Consider the following 24,306-nt stretch of genomic DNA (forward strand, 5'->3'; position numbering starts at 1 on the left):
GGTATCAACTAACATGAACAATCCATCACACAGCACAGATGCTAATATAGATAACTAAGCGCAAGTTTTATTTGGTCTATCAACATTTTTGTTTCTTTATCGCCTAAAACTACATTGCTGAGTATTGGAATGCGCTCCAAGGTACAAGGCCCAATGCCCCCACAAAGCTTGTCTTTATCTCTTCCAGGAATGTTTATGCATCAAAAGCCTAGTCGTCTACCTCCAGGGATCAAACTCGGTTTATATGAAAAACGGAGAATGATAAAAGGTATATAATTACTCATTTGATAATTTCTCATAATAATGACATAATTACGTGTTACAAGCTGACCAGTATGAAGCAAGCGAAACATTCTTCTGATCAGTAAATCATTGTTTGCATCAGCAGCATCTAGTTTCACAACAACCTGAGTGACGATAAAAGTACTGGGGCAGCTGGAAATTTGATCACTTTCCACTGTTACTTAAAGCAGATGTGGACCGTGTTTGGGAAGCTGCTTCAATAGATTGATCAGTTCATATGTTCTTGTGTCTCGACCCTAGTAAAGACAAAGATCAAGTGGGGTTAAACCATCCTGACATATGTAAAAGAACCAATGCATTAATATAAGTTGAGAAATAGTGCAGAGAGAACAGCTATTTATGTTGCTCTTCAAGGAAAAATGAAGACAGCACGAATACGAATTAACACCTAGCAGGTTACAATACCAAAAGCCAATGAATTGCCAAGGGAACATCAGTTAAGAATTTAGATCTCTCCATACCTTGTTTTTAAGCATCTTATCTGCCCCTCTAATTAGTAACAGCTTCACTATGTCAGTTTTTCTAGCTTGAACAGCAAGGTGTAATGGTGTCCAACCATCCTAGAAAGGACAAAGTCAAATCAAATGCATTGCCATACGGAAAACAAACTAGTAAAGCAACAAACCAGGATCGGAACCATACATTGTCCTGAAGGTTTATATCAACATTGTATAACAGGAGGAGTTTAATAGTAGGAGTTGATGCAGCATAAACAGCATAATGCATCAAGGTGGCACCATCCTGTTGGCAAAACAAAATGAAAAAGTTAAATATCTATCTACCCCAAAGCCACAGTCAGTCGGTAAAAAGGTTATATTGCCAAAGTATCTCAAGTCCGAATCTCCCTTTCTTTCCTAATATGGATACTCGCCCACAATGAATTGAGAAAATAGAAAATAATCACCATAACAACGGCGGTTAAAGGTTATTTCTGGGGAAATGACCAGCAATTTAATAACTAAAGCAACAAAAGGAAAGGATTAAAGAAATCAGAAGCCAAATGAACAACTGAAATCTAAAATTCCTATAAATATTTGATGTAGGGGGATCCGAGACAGATGATGCTGAGCTGTCAGATTGCACCTTGATGGCGCTGAGATACCATGAATTGGCAGATCAGCGCAAATGCGGAAATTGATTGTGACATGTTCCTCATTGGGGTCGTTTTGAGTATGTTTCAGTCTTTTGGCCATAACTTTGGCTACAGGTGTCAGAATCGCGCATAAGACCCCAATCCGGAAAGCTTTTTTCGACGCGCACGCTCTCCACATGAGCTATGCTCTATGTGGCCTTTTTTCAACCTCAAATTCTGCCGTTTTCCCCTCCGAATCACTAGAATTAGATATTTTTTACTATTTATAGTAATATTTCGATTGTCAATTAGGAAGTCAATTTAAATCCGATTCAGGCCGGATTTTTTGGAGATTGCTTATTTTATTTCGAATTTCAATTTAGAGTGATTTTCGAGATTTTGCTATTTTTGGCAAAATTCGAATAAAGACGATTTTTGGCTATAACAGTCCGGCTTGTGGACTGATTTTGGCATTGTTTGATTTGATAATATTTTATTAAACCCTAGAGACTTTTTCTCTAGATTTTTTTTGGGCGAATTTTCTCTTGTGAATCATCTGTTGAAGCGCTTGCAGGATAATCACTATTTTGTCTGGCGTCAATTTTCAGAGAAATGACCATCTTGTTTTATTAGAGTTCACATATCTTGAGCACAAACTTACGTAATAGCGAACAAATGGATTTGCAGATTCTCTTGGGGGATAGTTGGTTGTAGCCTGCTTTTTTCCAATAATTGCTTTGTGGATTGCAGTCAAACCATTCTGCAACCAACATTGAAAACCTTAAATCAGGAAAATTGAAAGAGAAAAAAAGTTAAGTCTCCATGTCATGGGAGATCAATTTTAATACCTTGTCCACAGCATTGATGTCAACATTGTGTTTCAATAAAGCATCAACGAGGTAAAATTTTCCAGACACAGCAAGCGTGTGAATAGGCAGCCATTTTCCCTATAGGAAGTTTCAGCAACAGGGCAATAGTCATTATACAAAGTAAACATATATAATAAAAATTTATATCTTCACAGCAGATGGAGTACTTTTCCCAATACCAACAGGCAGATGCAGGATACAAAAGAATAATCCAACAAGCCGAGACCAGAAATTGCTTAACAACGAACGCGAAACAAAAGCAAAATTAAGCAATATTCAAGAACTTCAAAAAACTAACAGAAGTAGCAACTGCTAAATCATGTACATGCGTATTTAACATAAGTTTTTCCTCCTTTGTAAACAACTTACGTGCGTCTGTATTTATACATTTTCAGGCACAGAAGATCAATAAGAAATTTACTAGTAACAAACAGGGACATAAAACTTGATGCAAAATAGAAGGTTACACATTAAAACAGAAGACATTGTTAGATTTGTCTAGAAATTAAGTTGACAAGTTGGAAATTTCATCTTGGTTGGTGGCCAACTTATTGGAAATTTTATCTTGGTTGGTGGCCAAACTTTGAACATGTGAATTTCATATTTGGTGGCTAACTTGTACACATTGGAAAAATTCTTTGGTAGGTGGCCAAACTTTGAACATATTGTTCTTGAAACTCAACTATAAATAGGCCTAAGTATTTCCATTAGAAATCATCCCAAAAACAAGTTCTCTCTTCCTCTTGTATTCTTCATTCTCCCACTTTGGGAATTCCAAAGAATTCCATTTGTTGTAATATTGGCGATATAGTGAAGTTATCATCCGGTGTGGTGTCCGAGGAGTAGACGATATTCTCGTCGAACCTCGCAAATTTGATGTGTTCTCTCCTTTATTGTTTTTTATTCGGTTCTTTTCCATTATGTTTCATTATTCAATAGTTTGACAGGTTTATCCGCTGTGCAACCTTTGGTGGTTTTAATCTTGACATTTTAGGTCAATTTTAAAACTACGTTCGTGTGGGAAATAACTCGTTTTCCCCAACAATTGGTATCAGAGCTTCGGTTGAGGTTATCCTGGTGGTTCCGTTGCTGAAAAGATACAGTTCGTGATATTGAATATTGTTCGTTAGAATTAAAATGCCAAAATACGAATCAGTTGAGACATCAAGCTCTTCATCTGGACCGGTGAGGAGGGTGATGTCAAATGCAAATTTCTCGGTGGAGTTGTTCGATGAATCCGGTCATTTTGGCATGTGGCAAGGCAAGATGTTAGACGCTTTATTCCAACAAGGTCTAGACATCGCCATTGAGGAAGTAAAGCTCGAATATATGGAGGAGAAATAATGGGGAACAATCAATCTTTTGGCGTGCAGCACGATTCGATCTTGTCTTTCCAGGGAGCAGAAGTATGGCTACAAGAACGAGACTTCTGCAAGTAAGATGTGGAAAGCTTTGGAGGAAAAATTCCTGAAGAAAAGCTCTCAGAATCGTCTCCACATGAAGAAACGATTGTTTAGATTTGATTATCAACCAGGCACCAGTATGAATGAACACATCACTGCGTTCAATGAGCTAGTGGAAGACTTATTGTGCATGGATGAAACCTTCAAAGATGAAGATTTGTCTTTGATGTTGTTGTCATCTCTTCCAGATGAATTTGAGCACCTTGAGACAACGTTACTTCATGGTAAGGATAATGTTACCCTTAAAGATGTAACTGCTGCTTTGTATAATTATGAATTCAGGAAGAAAACCAAGAAGGAGAGCAAGTACGAAGCAGCAGAGGCCATGGTGGCAAGAGGTCGCTCGAAAAGTCAAAAGCCAAAGTGGAGAAGGAGATCAAAGTCGAAGTCCATACTGGGAAAAGATGAATGTGCCTTTTGTCATGAGAAAGACCATTGGAAGAAAGATTGTCCGAAGCTGAAGAAGAAATGAAAAGTTGCTCCAGATGCATGTGTTGCAGAGCATGATGCACATGACTCTGACATATCATTGGTTGCTTCATCAACAACATTCTATTACGATGAGTGGATATTAGATTCGGGTTGCACCTATCATATGTCCCCTAATCGGGAGTGGTTCTCCGATTTAGTGGAACTAAATGCAGGAGTTGTTTATATGGGCAATGACAATGCTTGTAAAACTGTTGGGATAGGTTCAATTCGATTAAATAATCAAGATGGATCAACCAGAGTTCTGACGGATGTCCGATACGTGCCCAGTTTGAAGAAAAATCTCATCTCGTTGGGAGCCTTAGAATCCAAAGGCTCAGTAGTCACTATGAGAGATGGAGTTTTAAAAGTCACATATGGAGCACTTGTGATGATGAATGGCATCAGGAAAAATAATTTGTATTACTACCAAGGTAGTACAATTATTGGAGCAGTTGCAGCAGCTTCCGGAGGTGATGATTTGGACGCAACCCAGTTGTGGCATATGCGGTTGGGACATGCTGGAGAGAAATCCTTGCAAATTCTGGCAAAGAAAGGATTGTTGAAAGGTGCAAAGGCTTGCAAATTGAAATTTTGCGAGCATTGTGTTATGGGAAAGCAGAAGAGAGTAAAGTTTGGCACCACTATACATAATACAAAAGGTATTGTAGATTATATTCACTCAGATGTATGGGTCCTTCAAAGACATCGTCTTTGGGAGGAAACCATTATTTTGTAACTTTTGTATATGACTTTTTCAGAAGAGTTTGGGTGTATCCAATGAAGTCTAAAGATGAAGTGCTTCAAATTTTCCTGAAATGGAAAAATATGATCGAGAACTAGACTGGTAGAAAGATCAAACGTCTTAGGACGGACAATTGAGGGGAATATAAAAGTGACCCATTCTTTGACGTTTGCCATGATTATGGTATTGTTCGACACTTCACTGTTAGACATACACCACAACAGAATGGGGTGGCAGAGCGTATGAATCGAATACTATTGGAGAAAGTTCGATGTATGTTGTCTAATACTGGGTTAGGCAATGCATTTTGGGCTGAGGCTGTGACATATGCTTGCCATCTCATTAATCGTCTGCCGTCATCAGCGATAGGAGGAAAAACACCATTGGAGGTATGGTCTAGAAAACCTGCTACTGATTATGATTCCTTACATGTATTTGGATTCGCTGCTTATTATCATGTGAAGGAATCCAAGCTTGATCCGAGAGCAAAGAAGGCTCTCTTTATGGGAATCACCCATGGAGTGAAGGGATTCTGCCTTTGGTGTTTAGACACCAAGAAGATAATTTGTAGCAGAGATGTTACCTTTGATGAATCTGCCCTAGTAAAGAAGGTAACAAGTGAAGCTGTCCAGACAAGTAGTACTTCGCAGCAGGTGGAGCATACTCCAAAACAGGTGGAGTTTCAGCAGATGATGATCCCAGAAGTTGATGCAGCTGATTCTTCAACTCCAATAGAAGAATCAGAAGATGAAGAGGTTCAAACCCAAGAACCATTGGAGACACCAGAAACACTTGCAGTTACAAGGCCAAGGAGAGAAATTCGTAGACCTGCTCGATTTGTTGATATGGTGGCCTATGCTCTTCCAGTTGTTGATGATGATATCCCTATCACTTACCAAGAAGCAATACAAAGCATGGAAAGTGATAAGTGGAAAAGTGTCATGGATGAATGTCCGCTGTTTGTGAGTACTAAAATATGATGCGGATATGTGTGCAAGTATACACAATCGAACAAGTAATAAAGTGATAAGTAGAGTATCGTCTCCACAGGGAATTGGGGAAATCAAATAGGTTTGTCAAGGCACTTTACTTTGTCAACTAAGTAAAGTTAGTTATGGTATATACAGATTAGAATGCAGTGGCAAAATGGAATGGACGTAGTGGAAATGGAGTGGTGATAGTGTGGTAGCAGATGGATATGTCGTGGCAAATTAAATTGTGATACATGAAAACAAATGGAAATGTCAAGGCAAAATAAAAATGCAAATACTAGATTTAATATATGTAGGACTTTAACTTTCTCACAAGACAAGCAGCAATGGAAATGAGTGATGGGAGACACAAGGAAAACTTAAGTTTATTTCTCTGAATGGTGCTTCTTCTATGCTTACCCTGCCTGACAAAGTCTACTGATGTGCCCTATGCTATCTCTAGTAAGGGACTTGACAGACTAAAGATGCCCTGGCAAAACCGATTGGCGTAAGCCCAAGCAGTGATCATATTGACTCAGCTAATAGAATATGTCTCGGCAATAACTTTTTGCGGCAGCATTAACATCTAACCTATCGTTTATACACAACTCCTTTTAGTCGAATGAAATCCTATTCTTATCTCTAAGGTAGATTAGGCCTAGTTACTATCTAGAACCCGTTGTTTATGTAGTTCCTCCCTAGCTTCTCTCGAAGACTAAAGATAAATTGCCAAGGCATTCTCTCAAACCTCATGAACCCTCCTAAGGAAAGGCTACTCTCGTAGCTCCTACAACCTCAAGGCTTTAAGCATCATAAACAAAACAGAATAGAGCATGAAACAACAACCATTCATTAAAATAACAACTTAAATAACCATGCGAACTCCCACCAAATAGGATTAGTTCATGGTGGGGTTCGAAATCAACAAGCACAAAGCAATATTCATTCGTTCCTTACAACCCAACAACAAAATATAAAAGCAAGTACTAAGGGGAGGAGAAAAAGCCTTCAACATGCACTGCCAAATGCCTTCCTCGGCCACCAAGGACTGCTCCCAGCGGACTAGCTCCTCTCGGATACTCAGAACGCCACTCCCTTCTGCTAGTCAAGGAGAAATGCAACAGCAAGTGGGATTGACGGAGAAAGATGAGACTTTCTCTCTCTAACTTTTTAAGATCAAATGTGGCTGGAACTAAAGTCTTCTTCAATATGGCTTCCTCCTCTATTTATAGGGGAAAAGAAATCCTAAGCTTTGGTGTTAACCATCCTAGAAAACCCCAAAACCATGGTTGATTTGCTTGGGAGTCGAGCAGAGCTGGTTGTGATCCAGCCTGGGTTGCTGGCTTAGACCCGGCACAATCCCACTGCAGACGCCCAAGGACAGACAGAACCTGTAAGGTCAGGCGGCGTTATTATCAAAGTCGGCGGTTGCAGTGCTGGTTCCTCCAGGCAGGATCTTCGAGGCAGATTTCTTGGGCAGAGCTCTCGAGGAGTCAGAGACTGCTGGCTGCAAAAATATCTTCTTTCACTTTGTTCGCTTTCGAAATGCCAATCAGACTCGGCATTTTCATTCTGCTCAGCAGTCTCCTTATGCCACGGCATTTTCTTTCCTATTTTCCTTGCTTTCAATACCTGCACACTATCAGACAAGTACCTTTCTCATAAAGCAGTACCGATGTAAAAATAAAATGCCACGGCAAACTGAAATCCACCACATGCAACTATATGCTCCTAAATGCATCTAAATGGTCCTAAATGGGCTCTTAGACATTCAATAACTTAAGTGAAAAGGTCCCAAAATATGACATTTTCAAGGAGTTATCACACCCCCAAACTTAAGCTATTGCTTGTCCTCAAGCAATGGATAGTGATAAGCAAAACAAAAATATCATGACAAGTTCAGAAGCAGAATAGTTATATGGGATAAAATTTCAGCCCTCAGCATTTGGCTTCAACATGCTAGACTAGTTTGAGAAATCAAGTACCGTCCCCTAGGGCAAGATTCTTTATGTGGGTGTGTGCGTGTTTGTATCCAGTCCATGCTTAACAAACCTAAAAATTTTCTACTCAAGCTTTCTTAATTTACCATGACATTTTCAAATTACTACTCCCCTTTGTTTTCTTTTATTACTTCTGCTACGAGGAGAGTCAGCCCATCACTCTACCATCCCACCCTCTAGATGAAAGGGAGCATACCTTTCACCCCCGAGCTAGTCAGGTAGAGTCGTCCTGTGACTACTTTCATTCACTCATATGCCAAGACATAGCGGAGTGTTCCTCTACAGATATGCCAAGGCATTTATTTATAACTTCTATTTCTTTTTTTTCTTTTTTTTATGTGGGGTTTTCATCATTCACAGTTTTATGCCACGACATTTAAGAATTCTCTTATAAAAAATTTCTAAGTTTCTCAAGCATGGAAAACATACACTCGTGTTCAAGGGTTTCAAAGAAGCAAGTCCTAGAGTTGGTTCTATCATCCTCAACCAGTCATGTACATTCTATCCTAGCCATCAAGAATTCTTCATCATCGGGCATCCTCAATTAATTCCAGAAAACTAATTCTATATTTACTAATGTCATGGCATATTCATTTTACTAATACTATCATACAATGATGCGAGAACCCTACTTCCCCCAAACTTGAGAGAAGCATTGTCCCCAATGCTTACTAAATCTAAGAAAAATGAAAACTACATGCTATGAATGCAATGCAATGCAAGGTACCTTGGCTTCATGGTGGTGGTGCAGTAGTCACACGGCGAGTGCGCTTGCGGAGCTTAACGGGGCTAGAATGTTCGGAGTCAGACGCGGGTGCGACTGGAGGAGTGCTAGGACCTTCTGGGGCAGCTGGGAGCGGGGTCTCCGTACGCTGAGATGCCTTCCTAAGGCGACGTCGGCTCCTTTGCAAAGGAACTTGTCGTGGCATCTCATATTGTTTCTCCTCCATTGACTCGGTGGGCTGCATGGGATGGACCTTGCAAAGAAAAATAAGCACTTAAAAGAAAATAAACTAAAACGATAGCATAATAAAATATTATTTATGCACAAGAGTAAATCTGAAATGTCACGGCATCTTCAAGATGCTTGGCCGGTATCGACATCGTCCAATAAAAGTGCAGATTTGTCACGCTCGATCGGAGCACCAGTGTAGACCAAAATGCCCCACACATATAATAGTTCTGCCTTAAAAATAAATTGCCTTGGCATTTCGGGTCTTTCACATCTAAATTTTAGGACCTTTGCAGTAGTCATCTCTCCTTCAAAGTGCTCTATGCATGAAGTTGAATGGTAGTGGAATGGGATCTCTTTTCGTTCCTTTTTGCTGTGGCAACTTGAAATCACTTGGGCAGCAAATTCGTTGGAGAGGTCGAGGTCATCCCTATGCCAGTAGCCACCATCGTGTATGACCTTGTTCTTTCCTAGGCTAGTCAAGTAAGGAAGCAAAACAACACTAACGAGAAATTTGACAATGTCAGTATACCACGAAATTACCGCGGCAAATAATAATTTCTCATTAGTGAAATTTTTTTAATATCCATTTCATTCCTTAGTTCTTTCACAATTTCTAGCCTAGAAAAATGAGCAGCTAGTTGAGGTTTAGGATGGGTAAATTCAATAGGATTCAATGGTTCAAATTTCATACCCGGTCTAGCTATGGGTGAGCTAGACTTACTCATCTCCTTTGGAATATCCTCGAGCTCCTCTTCGTCTTCTTCATCAATATTGAAGTGATTATCACTGCATAAAAATTTGTTGCGGCAAAATTCTGCAGCTTTCTTTTGGTCATCAACTCCTACTGATGGGGTTTTTTCTTTTGCCGTGGAAAAATTTTTCTTCTCTTCATTGGTTGTATTCTTCGAACCCTCATCCTTATTTTCCAGCGAATGTGAATCTTCTTGCACCTTCGAATCTTCGTGCATAATCTCATGATCGGGCTCTCCGAGTGTCTTCCCCCCAAACTTAGCATCTTTATAGATTTTGATGCCACTCCTTGAGCTGAATGTACCACAATGCTCCATGTCTTGATCCTTAGTGACTTCAGTATCACTAGGTAGACTGGCATGTGGGCAAAAATGTAATGACGTGACAATTTGGCCAACCTGACCCTCCAAAGCCCTCAACGACGAACTGTGGCTCTGAAGCAGAGCTTCTTGACTTTTTATAGAGGTCGCATGGTCTTGCAGCATGGTTTTCATTGTTGCGATAAAATCTTGCATTGTGGCCTCCAAAGAGCTTGTGTTAGATGAAGATGGTACTCCCTCGTTAGAATTATGCCATGGCATATCCGTTTGAAAACCCTGGGAGTCACTGAAGTTCTGCTGCCTAGCGGGCTGACTAGCATTTCTGGTTCCTTGATTTCCCCAAGATAAGTGTGGACTCTGACACCATCCAGGATTGTAGGTGTTATAATAGAGGTTGTTGTTGCCTCGACTATAGTTCTCTATATAGTTGATAGACTCCTGATTGGTCGGACACTTGCTCTCATTGTGATTGACATGGCATAATAGACATGCTGAGTTGGATGCCCGAACATGTTGCCTTGCATCCTCATAAGGAGCACCACCAAACTGTCCAATAAAGTCCAACATGTCGAACATAACCGGTTTGAGCTCAAAGTGGGCTGTCTGAATCATGGGTGCCAAAATTCCAGGATTTAGTTCGTCCATCATAATATTTAAGTGATCTTGAATACTACGAGGCCTAGCTGCATTCCCAGCATTCGAAATTGCCTCGACATGTTGATATTCCTCTTGACATATTCCTTGATTTCCAATTTGATACATCTTTGCTGGAGCACTTTGAGTACGTAAAATAAAAACCTGAAAAAGACAAGGAAAATAACAAGTAAAACTATACAAAAAATTGAACAAGTAAAATAAAAATGCTATGACAAAACTAATTAACTTCCAGTTGCCAATTCCCCGGCAACGGCGCCAAAAACTTATCCTCTGTTTGTGAGTACTAAAATATGATGCGGATATGTGTGCGAGTATACACAATCGAACAAGTAATAAAGTGATAAGTAGAGTATCGTCTCCACATGGAATTGGGGAAATCAAATAGGTTTGTCAAGGCACTTTACTTTGTCACCTAAGTAAAGTTAGTTATGGTATATACAGATTAGAATGCAGTGGCAAAATGGAATGGACGTAGAGGAAATGGAGTGGTGATAGTGTGGTAGCAGATGGATATGTTGTGGAAAATTAAATTGTGATACGTGAAAACAAATGAAAATGTCAAGGCAAAATAAAAATACAAATACTAGATTTAATATATGTATGACTTTAGCTTTCTCACAAGACAAGCAGCAATGGAAATGAGTGATGGGAGACACAAGGAAAACTTAAGTTTATTTCTCTGAATGATGCTTCTTCTATGCTTACCCTGCCCGACAGAGTATACTGATGTGCCCTATGCTATCTCTAGTAAGGGACTCGACAGACTAAAGATGCCCTGGCAAAACCGATTGGCGTAAGCCCAAGCAGTGATCCTATTGACTCAGCTAATAGAATATGTCTCGGCAATACCTTTTTGCGGCAGCATTAACATCTAACCTATCATTTATACACAACTCCTTTTAGTCGAATGAAATCCTATTCTTATCTCTAAGGTGGATTAGGCCTAGTTACTATCTAGAACCCGTTGTTTATATAGGTCCTCCCTAGCTTCTCTCGAAGACTAAAGATAAATTTCCAAGGCATTCTCTGGAACCTCATGAACCCTCCTAAGGAAAGGCTACTCTCGTAGCTCCTACAACCTCAAGACTTTAAGCATCATAAACAAAACAGAATAGAGCATGAAACAACAACCATTCATTAAAATAACAACTTAAATAACCATGCGAACTCCCACCAAATAGGATTAGTTCATGGTGGGGCTCGAAATCAACAAGCACAAAGCAAGATTCATTCGTTCCTTACAACCCAACAACAAAATATAAAAGCAAGGACTAAGGGGAGGAGAGAAAGCCTTCGACGTGCACTGCCAAATGCCTTCCTCGGCCACCAAGGACTGCTCCCAGCGGACTAGCTCCTCTCGGATGCTCAGAACGCCACTCCCTTCTGCTAGTCAAGGATAAATGCCACGGCAAGTGGGATTGACAGAGAAAGATGAGACTTTCTCTCTCTAACTTTTTAAGATCAAATGTGGTTGTAACTAAAGTCTTCTTCAATATGGCTTCCTCCTCTATTTATAGGGGAAAAGAAATCCTAAGCTTTGGTGTTAACCATCCTAGGAAACCCTAAAACCATGGTTGATTTGCTTGGGAGTCGGGCAGAGCTGGTTATGATGCAGCCTGGGTTGCTGGCTTAGACCCGGCACAATCCCACTGCAGACGCCCAAGGACAGACAGAACCTGCAAGGTCAGGCGGCGTTATTATCAAAGTCGGCGGTTGCAGTGCCGGTTCCTCCAGGCAGGATCTTCGAGGCAGGTTTCTTAGGCAGAGCTCTCGAAGAGTCAGAGACTGCTGGCTGCAAAAATATCTTCTTTCACTTTGTTCGCTTTCGAAATGCCAATCAGACTCGGCATTTTCATTCTGCTCAGCAGTCTCCTTATGCCACGGCATTTTCTTTCCTCTTTTCCTTGCTTTCAATACCTGCACACCATCAGACAAGTACCTTTCCCATAAAGCAGTACCGCTGTAAAAATAAAATGCCACGGCAAACTGAAATCCACCACATGCAACTATATGCTCCTAAATGCATCTAAATGGTCCTAAATAGGTTCTTAGACATTCAATAACTTAAGTGAAAAGGTCCCAAAATATGACCTTTTCAAGGAGTTATCAATGAAGAAATGCAATCTCTCCAAAAGAACGACACTTGGAAACTGGCACAATTACCGAAAGGTAAAAGAGCCATTGGATGCAAGTGGGTATTTGTAAAGAAAGATGGATCTCATAACAAGAAAGATGTTCGCTACAAGGCACGGTTGGTAGCTAAAGGCTACGCTCTAAAGGAGGGAATCAACTACAATGAAGTATTTTCCCCTGTTGTGAAGCATTCCTCCATTAGAATATTGTTGGCCTTGGTACACAGTTGAATTTGGAGCTAGCTCAACTTGATGTAAAGACGGCTTTCTTGCACGGTGATTTAGAAGAGGAGATCTATATGACACAGCCAGAAGGATACAAAGATGGTGATTGTGAGAAATGGGTTTGTAAGCTGAACAAATCGCTATATGGATTGAAGCAATCTCCGAGGAAGTGGTACAAGTGATTTGATAGCTTTATGAGGAGGCAAAAGTATACTAGAAGCAAATATGATCATTGTGTGTATTTGCAAAAGCTCAAAGATGAATCTTTCATTTATCTTCTCTTGTACGTTGACAATATATTGATCGCTTCGAAGAGTCAAAAGGAGATAGACAAATTAAAGGCTCAGTTGAATCAAGAGTTTGAGATGAAAGATCTAGGTGAGGCCAAGAAGATTCTTGGTATGGAGATAAGCAGAGATAGACAGAGAGGGAAGCTTTGTTTAACACAGAAGCAGTATCTGAGAAAGGTATTACAATGTTTTGGCATGAATGAAAATACCAAACATGTAAGTATCTCATTGGCTTCTCATTTGAAACTTAGTTCTCAATTATCTCCTAAAACTAACGAAGAACGAGTGTATATGGCAAAAGTTCCATATGCTAATGCAGTTGGGAGCTTGATGTATGCAATGGTGTGTACGTGTCCTGACATTTCACAAGCAATTGGAGTTGTGAGCAGGTACATGCATGATCCTGGAGAAGGACATTGGCAAGCTGTGAAATGGATTCTACGGTATCTCCAACAAACCGTGGATGTTGGTTTAGTTTTTAAACAGGATGAAGCACTTGGTCAGTGTATGGTTGGATATGTTGATTCCGATTATGCTGGTGATTTGGATAAGCGTCGATCAACTATTGGGTATTTGTTTACTCTTGCTAAAGCCCCAGTAAGTTGGAAGTCTACATTGCAATCTACGGTGGCCTTGTCTACTACAGAGGCAGAATACATGGCAGTTTCAGAGGCTGTAAAGGAAGTAATTTGGCTTAACGGGTTGATGGAAGACTTGGGAGTTGTTCAAAGTCACATTAGTCTCTATTGTGACAGTCAGAGCGCTATTCACTTAGCGAAAAATCAAGTCTACCATTCAAGGACTAAGCATATCGACGTGAGGTATCACTTTGTGCGGGAGATCTTTGAAGATGGAAAGATTATACTTCAGAAAATTGCGACATCAGAAAATCCTGCAGATATGATGACCAAGGTGGTAACAGTAATCAAGTTCAATCATTGTTTGAACTTGATTAACATCCTGAAAGTATGAACACCTTCGGGTGTGTGGCGCTTGTGAGCGAAATTAGAGGCACTACAAATTTGGGGAGTTGAAGAAGTTGAGTAGGCTTGGTAATTTCAAGCCAAGGTGGAGATTTGTTAGATTTGTCTAGAAATTAAGTTGACAAGTTGGAAATTTCATCTTGGTTGGTGGTCAACTTATTGGAAATTTCATCTTGGTTGGTGGCCAAACTTTGAACATGTGAATTTCATATTTGGTGGCTAACTTGTACACATTGGAAAATTCTTTGGTAGGTAGCCAAACTTTCTTGAAACTCAACTATAAATAGGCCTAAGTATTTCCATTAGAAATCATCCCAAAAACAAGTTCTCTCTTCCTCTTGTATTCTCCATTCTCCCACTTTGGGAATTCCAAAGAATTACATTTGTTGTACTATTGGCGATATAGTGAAGTTATCATCCGGTGTGGTGCCCGAGGAGTAGACGATATTCTCGTCGAACCTCGTAAATTTGGTGTGTTCTCTCCTTTATTGTTTTTTATTCGGTTCTTTTCCATTGTGTTTCAATATTCAATAGTTTGACAGGTTTATCCGCTGTGCAACCTTTAGTGGTTTTAATCTTGATATTTTAAGTCAATTTTAAAACTACGTTCGTGTGGGAAATAACCCGTTTTCCCCAACAGACATTACCTCCATACTTTTTCTTGTCGAGCTGATAGTTTTCGCTATTGAAGAACTGAGCTCATCATCGAAACCCTTTCCGTAAACTGCCCACCTGGGATTCTTAGGAGCCACGCGCTCACCCGAAGATGACAGACTCATTGCAGCCTCCATTGACTCTTCCGCATTCTCCTCCTCCTCCTTCACGGAATAACTCGAAGGCTTATCAAGAACCACATGATTCAACTGAGCTAATTTAGCTTCTTTATACTTCAAGTATTCTTGCAAATTCACGTTCCTTATAGGGACCATACCTTGCTTCTTCTTCTCGACTCTTCACCCAAACTCCACCATTTTCCGTCTGTCCTACTTGGTTATATTGATCTTTTCTACGACATGGCTCCATTGCTCAGGAATCAAATTCTCGGGTTCAATTTCCTCCGATTGTTTATTGTTATTCTTATTTTTCTTGGGTTTCGCTTTAGCAAATGTTGTGGAGGTATTGGGGGTGTCAAACGTGGAGTCGGCTTGGAGATAAGGGTCTTCGAAAGCGCCGTCTTCGAAGGCGAGGCAATCACCGATGAAGCATTCTTCATCATCATTGGCGCCGTCGTCGTTTTGGGCGATGTAAGAAGAGAGAAAGGAAGGGGAGACGGAGTGTAATTTAAGGGAGAAATGAAAGTTGTGAGGCCGAGAAAGCTTGGCGGGAGCAAAAAGAGGAAGCAGTGAAATGGAGAAGATTTTGGGGGTTGGGGGTTTTAGGATGGAGGGAGAGGGCAGTGACACTGACATTGCTTCTCTATCGTGTGCTGTTTTGCTCCAAACAATTATTTAATTTATTTCTTCTTATCGGATGATGACATTGAGTTCCACTAGTGACGACTCAGCCAGATGAATATGGGCCAATACCATTTGTAGTTGGCCCATTAAACATAACAAACAAACATTCTTTTTTGTTCATGTGAATTCAATGGTTTGATCCAATCAACAACTATATAAATCTAATTTAACTTCTTTTAATTAATAAAAAGCCAATAATTCAAATCCAAATTAATTTAAAATTCCCTCTCAAAGTCAGATGCAATGCAAGTCGGTCTAGATTAGTCAAGACAAAACCTTGCAACCAAGAGGAAAAAAATCAAATCCAAACTAATTTAAAAATAAAAATAATTTAGACTTAATATGATCAAAACCCCAAAATGACTAAATTTTTTTGAAATTCAGATTAATCTGATCACCCCCATTCAATTATACAAATAATAAATCTACCAGGACCCAACCTGCCAAAAGTCCGTGTAAAACCCATAGAAACCAGATCACGACAACCGGCAATCAGCTGGAAAATTGAAGGCATAGGTCGTCACAACCTTTGTCTAATTAAACTTACATTTGACCAATATAGCTTAAACTTCCAAAAAACGAAATAAGTTAGCTGTATATGAAAGAATGTAGTTTAGAATTTTAATGTACTTTTTTTCAATAGAATTTAACATTTTTTACCATTTAAAATATGCTATATATTAGCCAGAATACCGAAGATGAAATTTTTTGAATAAATATTTACAGGAAGCTTACCGCGAGGAAGAAGTTAATGCCTAACTTCAGGAGCAGTAACCTTTAAAGCAAGTTTGACATGAGAAAATTAATGAAACTTCAGAAACCAGATTCATAATTTCCATACAAGGCTGAAACGGTTCAGGATCCTTTAATCTTTTAATACTGTCGCACAAGTTTAATAGCACCATACAAGTACAACTACATCCTAAATAGAGAAAAGGAGGAAGCTGCAAACGTCAACCTCAAGCTGTCCAAACTCCAAACTAGAGAATACATCAGCATTCAACATTGACGAGAGCCCTCGTCTTTTCCCGCTTAGAGATTGCTTCCAACAGTACCGTTCTTCACCTAGAACCACAAGAATAAGGTGGCGAATACGAACGGTCCCTCCTTGATCTTCCACCATGAGAAGAATATCTTGGAGAGTAACCACGACCTCGATATGGTGAGCGCCTTGGAGATCGACGATACCCATAGGCATCATGACCACTACGTCCACCTGTTCCCCAATGCAAGATCATAAAAAGCATTAGTTACAGCCTCATCATAGCATCTTGTTTTCTAACAATATAATTTATTTAAATTTTCAGACATACCATAGTCTCTGGTATTTTTCAGTCCAAGATAGTGCCCAGGTGTAGGAGTCCTTGGCCGCTTCCTACGTGACTGAAAAGCAGATAAAACACCTTAATATTCAACTAGGCAAATATTAGGTAAGCATCATCAAAACGGTTCAGGATCTACAGCATTATGCATTTTTTAACAAAATTATATCATCAAAGAGCTAATATGTTACTCTGAATAGGGGAAAAACCTTCATTTGGAATTTCACCTGGTAGGTGAAAAAATGGCCATTGAAAGAAAGGGAAGAAGAAAAGCATGATACACATCTGGACACAAGTATTTCCTATTACATAAATGTCTTACGTGATATACCATAAAAGCCTGATTATAAAGTTGTTGTATTGGCCGTTGATTAGTTGAAAGTTGAAAGAGAATGCTGAGGTTGTAAAGTTGTTGGGCAATACAGTTGCTAATTTAGTTGATCACATGAATTTTCAAGCTGTTTTAGCTGGTCATTGATCATGCTTGTTTGACTTAAGTTGAGATGGATGATCTCATCATCTTTGATTGCTGCCAACATAGCTGACAAAATACTGTTCTGAATATAACCAGAAAACCTCCAGGTTAAGACGGGTGATAAACACACAAAACTAAAAGCAGCAAGGATAGAATCAGATTACCCTCTCCACAGTTATATATCGACCTTCTAAAACTGATTGGTTGAGATATTTTATGCAGCGGTTGGCATCTTCAACATTGTCCATGGTAACAAAAGCAAAACCACGAGATATGCGTGTACGAGGTTCAACGACCAAATAACATGATGCTACCTTCAAAACAAAATCAACTCATTAATCATTACACTGAGATGGGATGGTAGCAGTAAAATAATGAAAAAAGGATCCCATAGTTTTGGGTAAATGGAAGAAAACCAACCTTCCCCTCTTTGGAGAAGTGGTCTTCAAGATCCCTCTCTGTGACCCTTTGAGATAGACCAGTCACATAAAGTGTGTTTCCAGGATTTCCAGATTCGGCCCTGACAAATCAATCCAAAATAATATAAATAAATAAAGGGGCATCTGAAATTCCATCATTAAAGTAAGATAATACAATATATGGGGGTATAAGCATTAGCGTTGCAGTTCAGATCACAACCACATAGAGGAAAACAACGCCGAAACCAAAACTAACCTGCCACGACTTCTTGATCTTGACCTGGATCATGAAAGAAAAGCGGAAAAAAGCACAATTCTTTTAAAAAAATGATAAGCAATACTTCACAAAATGAATTGAAACCAAGCAGCTGAATAACAGACCTGCCACGACTGCGAGACCTGGACCTATGCCTTGGCCACGACCAGGAGGGTGATCTCGACCTAGACCTAGGTCTAGATCTAGATCTGGATCGAGACCTTGATTGTTCTCTCCATGGAGAGGGAGACTGAGGATTCCTGATACAACCGGCAACATATTAGACGAAGATGGAGATAGATGAAACAAAAACTGAATAATAGGCTTTGCGAAAGTGTGGAAGGCTCAACATAAAACAGTCCTCAAAACATTACGTTAAAAGAAATAAAATATTTTTTAAGAAAATAAAAAAATTTGCAGCATCAAAATTGATACAGACTGAATCGCGCAAAATGAAGCTCATCAAATCCCTCAATCACCCCGACTTGTTCAATCTAGGTACAGTATACTAATTCGAAAGAAATAAGCAGCAAACAAATAATACAGCCAGAGAATTAAAGGCAAAATACACTGAATGAGAACTTAAGCTAACCTTTTACGAGGAGAATCCGCCTGTTTCATAACAAAAACCGGATTTCAGACGAGGAATTATAGACCAGATGAACTAAAAACAAACAAGAAAGAAGGGAAAAAGATGTCAATGAAAGAAGAGAAAGATCTTACCATTTTGTCGAACAGACGGAACAGCGCGAGATAGGTAAATGGTAGATTTAGGGTTTATACGCGCAGATAATGATGCGAAGGTCAATTAAATGTCGCCTTCGTTATGAGAAAGGAGCAAAGGTAAAGTTTTGGAATCGTAAATGAATAGTATTTTAAAAGAGGAGAGATTCAATGCGGTGGACTTGAGATAGAGCTTCGGTGCACCACCACCATTTTAAAATTAAACCAATTAACCAAAATTTGATATCAAAATGGGTTGTATTCCCTTGTTTTTAAGGACCTTTTTCTTTTTCTTTTAGCTATTATTATTATTTACAAATTACTAATTATATAAGTCCATAAATAAAAAGGAAATAAAATTAAAACGCCATAAATATCCTTAATTCAAATTTTTTAAAACAAATTAATATATTTCAGTGAGGTATAAATTTGTGTATGGTTTTTATAAGTTAAGTGCTTGAAAAAAATAATATTTTATTTAATGATTAAGTTATAAAATAAGAATATATAATTTTCAACTTTTTGAAAATTAGAAAACATGTTTGATTAATATAAATGAAAACTTTAATTCAAAACTAGAACAATAAAAATATATGTTGTATCTAATTTTTTAAAAAAGAAAAAAAACAAATAGCTATTAAATAATTAAATTAAACTATAATAATTAAAAAAATTCATTACATAAATTTAACATGTGAATTATGTAAATATAAAACAATAAAATTGATAAGAAATTTCATAACAAAAAATTTATTTTAGTTTATAATAAAAATATAATATTAATGCATATTGGACATCAATTAAATTTAAAAAATACACAAAATTTTGTTATAAGAAATAGCACAAAAAGTGTCCTTAACATAAAAAAATATGTTTAGTAGTAATTGAAACCCTCAAACTTTTGGAAAAAATAATTAGTGTAGTCCCTGAACGTTTTTTTTTTTGCACCAAATATGATTCTTAAACTTAGGAAAAAAATAATATAACCCTTTAAATAGAGGAATCAAACATTGACAGTCACGACACTTACAAGATAGTTTTTAAACTTACATGGTAATCTAAAATTTTGATCTGACAGTTTACGATATTGTTGTGGGAGTACTCGATAGATGATGATATAATAGATTGACTTAATTGATTATTAAAAAGTTTAAGGACTTATTTAATTTTAAAAAATTAAAAATTTATTTAGATTAAAAATATAAAATATAAATCATTATTAAGATACTCAATACATTAAATATAAAAATAATACAAAATTAAATTATTAAAAAAATAATTTAAGGACTACATTGAGTGTAAAAAAAGTTTAGGGATCATATTGATTTTTTTTATAAAAGTTTGAGGGTTTCAAATATCATTAAATTAAAAAATTATTGTTTGAATGATTTAAACTTGTGTAAGTTAAGTTAAAATCTATATATCATGTTTTCATATTTTTCAAATTTTTAAAACAATTTTAATGAAAATATTGAAATCGTTTTTTAATGTTTTGTATTTTCACTCATTTTTGTTTTCATTTTTAGAAATTATTTTCTAATTTTACAATCAAACATGTTTTATTCAACGTTTTATATTTTCTAAGAAAATGAAAATAACTAATATTTTATTAAACCAAACAAACAAAAACTTCTATTAACCAACTAGTTAACCAAATTTATAATAAAATTTAATGATTTATTTATTACCTCAACTTATTTTTAATTAAGGCTTAAGTATACAAAAGGTGTCTAATGTATGTCAGTTTTTTCAGTTTAGCGTCTAACGTTTATTTTATTCTAATTTGGTGCCTAACGTTTTATTTTGTTACTCAAAATGAGTCAAGCCCTGACGGACTGTTAAGGTTGACCGTTAACCCATTAAAATTGTCACTTGTATTATTTTTAATATTAAAAAATGAATTTTGAAAATAATTAAAAATAAAAAATAAAAAATAAAAAATAAAAAATTAAACCTTTTAGCTTTGGCTTAAGTATACAATAAGTGCCCAATCTATGCCTATTTTTCCAGTTTAGTGCATAACGTTTATTTTGGTCCAGTTTGGTGCCAATATTTCATTTCGTTACTCAAAATGGGTCAAGCCGTGACAAACCGTTAAGTTTGATCATTAACCCATTAAAATGAGGAATCAAACGTTGACAGTCACGACACTTACAAGATAGTTCTTAAACTTACATGGTAATCTAAAATTTTGATGTGACAGTTTACGATACTGTTGTGGTAGTACTCGATGGATGATGATATGATAGATTGCATTAATTGATTATTAAAAAGTTTAAGGACTTATTTAATTTAAAAAAATTAAAAATTTATTTAGATTAAAATTATAAAATATAAATAATTATTAAGATACTCAATACATTAAAAATAAAAATATTACAAAATTAAATTATTAAAAAATTAATTTAAGGACTACATTGAGTGTAAAAATGTTTAGGGATCATATTGATTTTTTTATAAAAGTTTGAGTGTTTGATCATTAACCCATTAAAATGAGGAATCAAACGTTGACAGTCACGACACTTACAAGATAGTTCTTAAACTTACATGGTAATCTAAAATTTTGATGTGACAGTTTACGATACTGTTGTGGTAGTACTCGATGGATGATGATGATAGATTGCATTAATTGATTATTAAAAAGTTTAAGGACTTATTTAATTTAAAAAAATTAAAAATTTATTTAGATTAAAATTATAAAATATAAATAATTATTAAGATACTCAATACATTAAAAATAAAAATATTACAAAATGAAATTATTAAAAAATTAATTTAATGACTACATTGAGTGTAAAAATGTTTAGGGATCATATTGATTTTTTTATAAAAGTTTGAGTGTAACACCCCAACCCGTACCCGACCCGGGTACGAGTCCGAGATGTCACATTGACATTTCAAAACCTTTACTTTTACAAAATAGTTGATCAATTGGACTTATTTTAAGAAAATATAATCATATATTGTTGAATTATGTTCGTTAAAATCAATTTGAAAAAAATATGTTTTTATTAACAGTAAAATACGGTATGAACAATACTGTATAAAAAGTGATGAACAATACCGTGAACAGTACCAGAATGCTAAAATTTTCCAGAATACTGGAGGGGTACCGATACCCTGCTACAATACCTAGGCAAAACATGTATAAAACTCATAAAATTTAAAACGTTATTATTATACTTTTACCATATACATATATACGTTTAAAACATTCCAAAACTCGATCAGAACATATCCAATACAAATCCTTTTTATTACATGCCAACTAAATTCTATCTAACAAAATACATGTAATTCGATCTACATTTCTGATCTGATCTTCAGTAAGGAGAACTGACATGTCTTGTTCCTCTTTACTTCTCTTTTCGCTTTCCAAACCTACGTGTGAAACAATCACACGCTAAGTCGATGACTTAGTGAGACATATAAAACATATATCACTACACCAAAGAATAAACATATCATCATGTAGTTTCTATAACATATATCATATTACCAAATATACATATCACATATAGTGTATTTACACATGCCACTAATTCTTTTTATCATATAAACATATATCATTTCTGTAACATATACCCACATGCACATATATCCTTATCAACACGTTTAACATTTCATATTCATTGTCATTATTCCTTATAATTTAACAATATTATACATAACGTATCATGGATTAACCAAGCAATACACCATTACATAAATCCCGTGATCTATTCCATATAACAAATCACCTATATATATCATATTCAGTATACTTATTAAATCTTTTTATTAGCCCATGTACATTGTTGAGAACTGAAGGTATATAAGTACATTGAGGTTGTGCACCACTATACTGTCACCACAACTCGTATAAATGTCCCGAATGATCAATCCATAGGTCCCAAATAATCTAGGTAATCAGTCCATATGTCCCAAAGAACATAGGTAAATAGTCCATATGTCCTGAAGAACATAGGTAAACAGTCCATATGTCCCAAAGAACATAGGTAAACCCTCGACTCTTGGCATGCCAACTATACCCCTAGCTCTCATATCACATAACATGGGCACTATCGCTATGCTTCCTTTATTCATGCATTCATATCATTGCTCTTATAATCTCATATTTCTTTTCTTCAGTCACATACCACATGTATGTGTAACATCTATCTCACATCATATAGCATGTATCACTTAGCTTATTATCGCGTAACTCATGTCACATATTCATATCACATAAGCATGTAGTTCATATCACTTAATCTCTTGTATTCACATATACATTCAGATCACATATTCATAAAAGCTCATGTATCTCATGGTTCTTTCACATGGCTCATTATCATATTTCATATCATATATCTTATATCATCACTTGTTTCATTTATAACCATTCACAATCACACTAACATGTAATCACACCTATCATTTAACATATACAATAATCAATAACATTTTAGGAGTCACTTCTTACCATAGTAACTCCGTCACTGGCTCATCGCAAGCCAATGTTTATTCAATAACATAAGTATAAATTAAATTGCACTCACCTTAGCCTTGCTTTGATTCGATCCTAATTCTTTGATTGTTCTGGAACTTGTTCACGTTCAATGTCTACATAACCATACATTTTAAGGTAATTATCAGATATCTACACCTTGTAATATGATACTAATAGCCTAAACGAATTTAATATACCATATTCACTTTTTACTTTATGGGGTATCGGTATCTCCCCATAGGGTATCGGTACCCCTATTAAAATCTTTAAATTTTACCTAGAAATCACTGTTCATGCACGAAAATTCACTATTTCCAACTTCAATTCTTCGTATTTCATTCCCTTTCATATTCTTAACTCAAATATACATACTTAAACTAATTTTTACTCATTTATCACATCTTAAACCTCAAAATCTTCTCCTCTTTATGAACTTCAAGAATCATACCCAATTTTCAACATGTTTCAAATCAAATTCTAACACTTAATACTTCTTAATTAAGCTGATGACAAGTCAAATTTAACTTCAAATTCAACTTATCAACTCTATTTCAAGATTTCACTCAAAAACTCCAAATCTTTAATCTTCTCTAACTCCTTTATCTTTTTATTTTAAGATAACTTAAGTTTTCCTTAAGCTTAGTTATCATCTAATGATCAAAACTCAAACTTTAAATCAACAAAATAGAAAACTCACCTTTGCCTGGCTTCCACAGGGAAGAGGAAGAAGAAGGGAGAAGAAGAAAAAAGAGTTTTAGATAACTGTCTTCCCTCCCCCCACGTGAATCATTCATATAAAAGGGGAAATATATTTCTTATTAAATGACCATTTTGCCCTTTAATTCCTTTGATAATTACTAAAAACTTTTAGGTAATATCTCCACATAAATCATTGAACTATTCAACTATTCTACTTTTATCCCCAAATTCTAAAATTTTACAATTTAGTCATTAACCCG

The 24,306-nt window shown here is 36.6% G+C and overlaps 1 protein-coding gene and 1 pseudogene across 2 annotated transcripts; both read right to left on the reverse strand.

The window, feature by feature from the left end:
- Positions 1–316: 316 nt before the first annotated feature.
- Positions 317–15,612, reverse strand: LOC120216174 (annotated as a pseudogene).
- An 880-nt stretch (positions 15,613–16,492) lies between these two features.
- LOC120216255 (serine/arginine-rich splicing factor SR45a-like) lies at positions 16,493–18,944 on the reverse strand. Of its 2 annotated transcripts, XM_039213735.1 has the most exons (8): positions 18,856–18,944; positions 18,725–18,744; positions 18,258–18,392; positions 18,133–18,156; positions 17,878–17,977; positions 17,622–17,771; positions 16,974–17,043; positions 16,493–16,876 (listed from the first exon to the last, which is right to left on the reverse strand). In XM_039213735.1, exons 1-8 carry the CDS (start codon positions 18,856–18,858, stop codon positions 16,722–16,724), a joined length of 657 nt encoding a protein of 218 aa, XP_039069666.1. In that variant the 5' UTR covers positions 18,859–18,944; the 3' UTR covers positions 16,493–16,721. The 2 variants fall into 2 exon arrangements, with proteins under 2 accessions (XP_039069666.1, XP_039069667.1); XM_039213736.1 differs by lacking the exons at positions 16,493–16,876; positions 16,974–17,043 and adding an exon at positions 17,218–17,539.
- Positions 18,945–24,306: the final 5,362 nt, after the last annotated feature.

Source organism: Hibiscus syriacus, unplaced genomic scaffold, assembly GCF_006381635.1.
Source record: "Hibiscus syriacus cultivar Baekdansim isolate YM2019G1 unplaced genomic scaffold, ASM638163v2 tig00110159_pilon, whole genome shotgun sequence".
In the NCBI taxonomy this organism is placed as follows: Eukaryota; Viridiplantae; Streptophyta; class Magnoliopsida; order Malvales; family Malvaceae; genus Hibiscus; species Hibiscus syriacus.

Coding starts and splice junctions, on each gene's coding strand:
- LOC120216255 (XM_039213735.1), bottom strand. Junction 17,978..18,132: donor AGATCAAGAAGTCGTGGCAG/GTTAGTTTTGGT, acceptor TTGATTTGTCAG/GGCCGAATCTGGAAATCCTG. Junction 17,772..17,877: donor ACTTCTCCAAAGAGGGGAAG/GTTGGTTTTCTT, acceptor TTTGTTTTGAAG/GTAGCATCATGTTATTTGGT.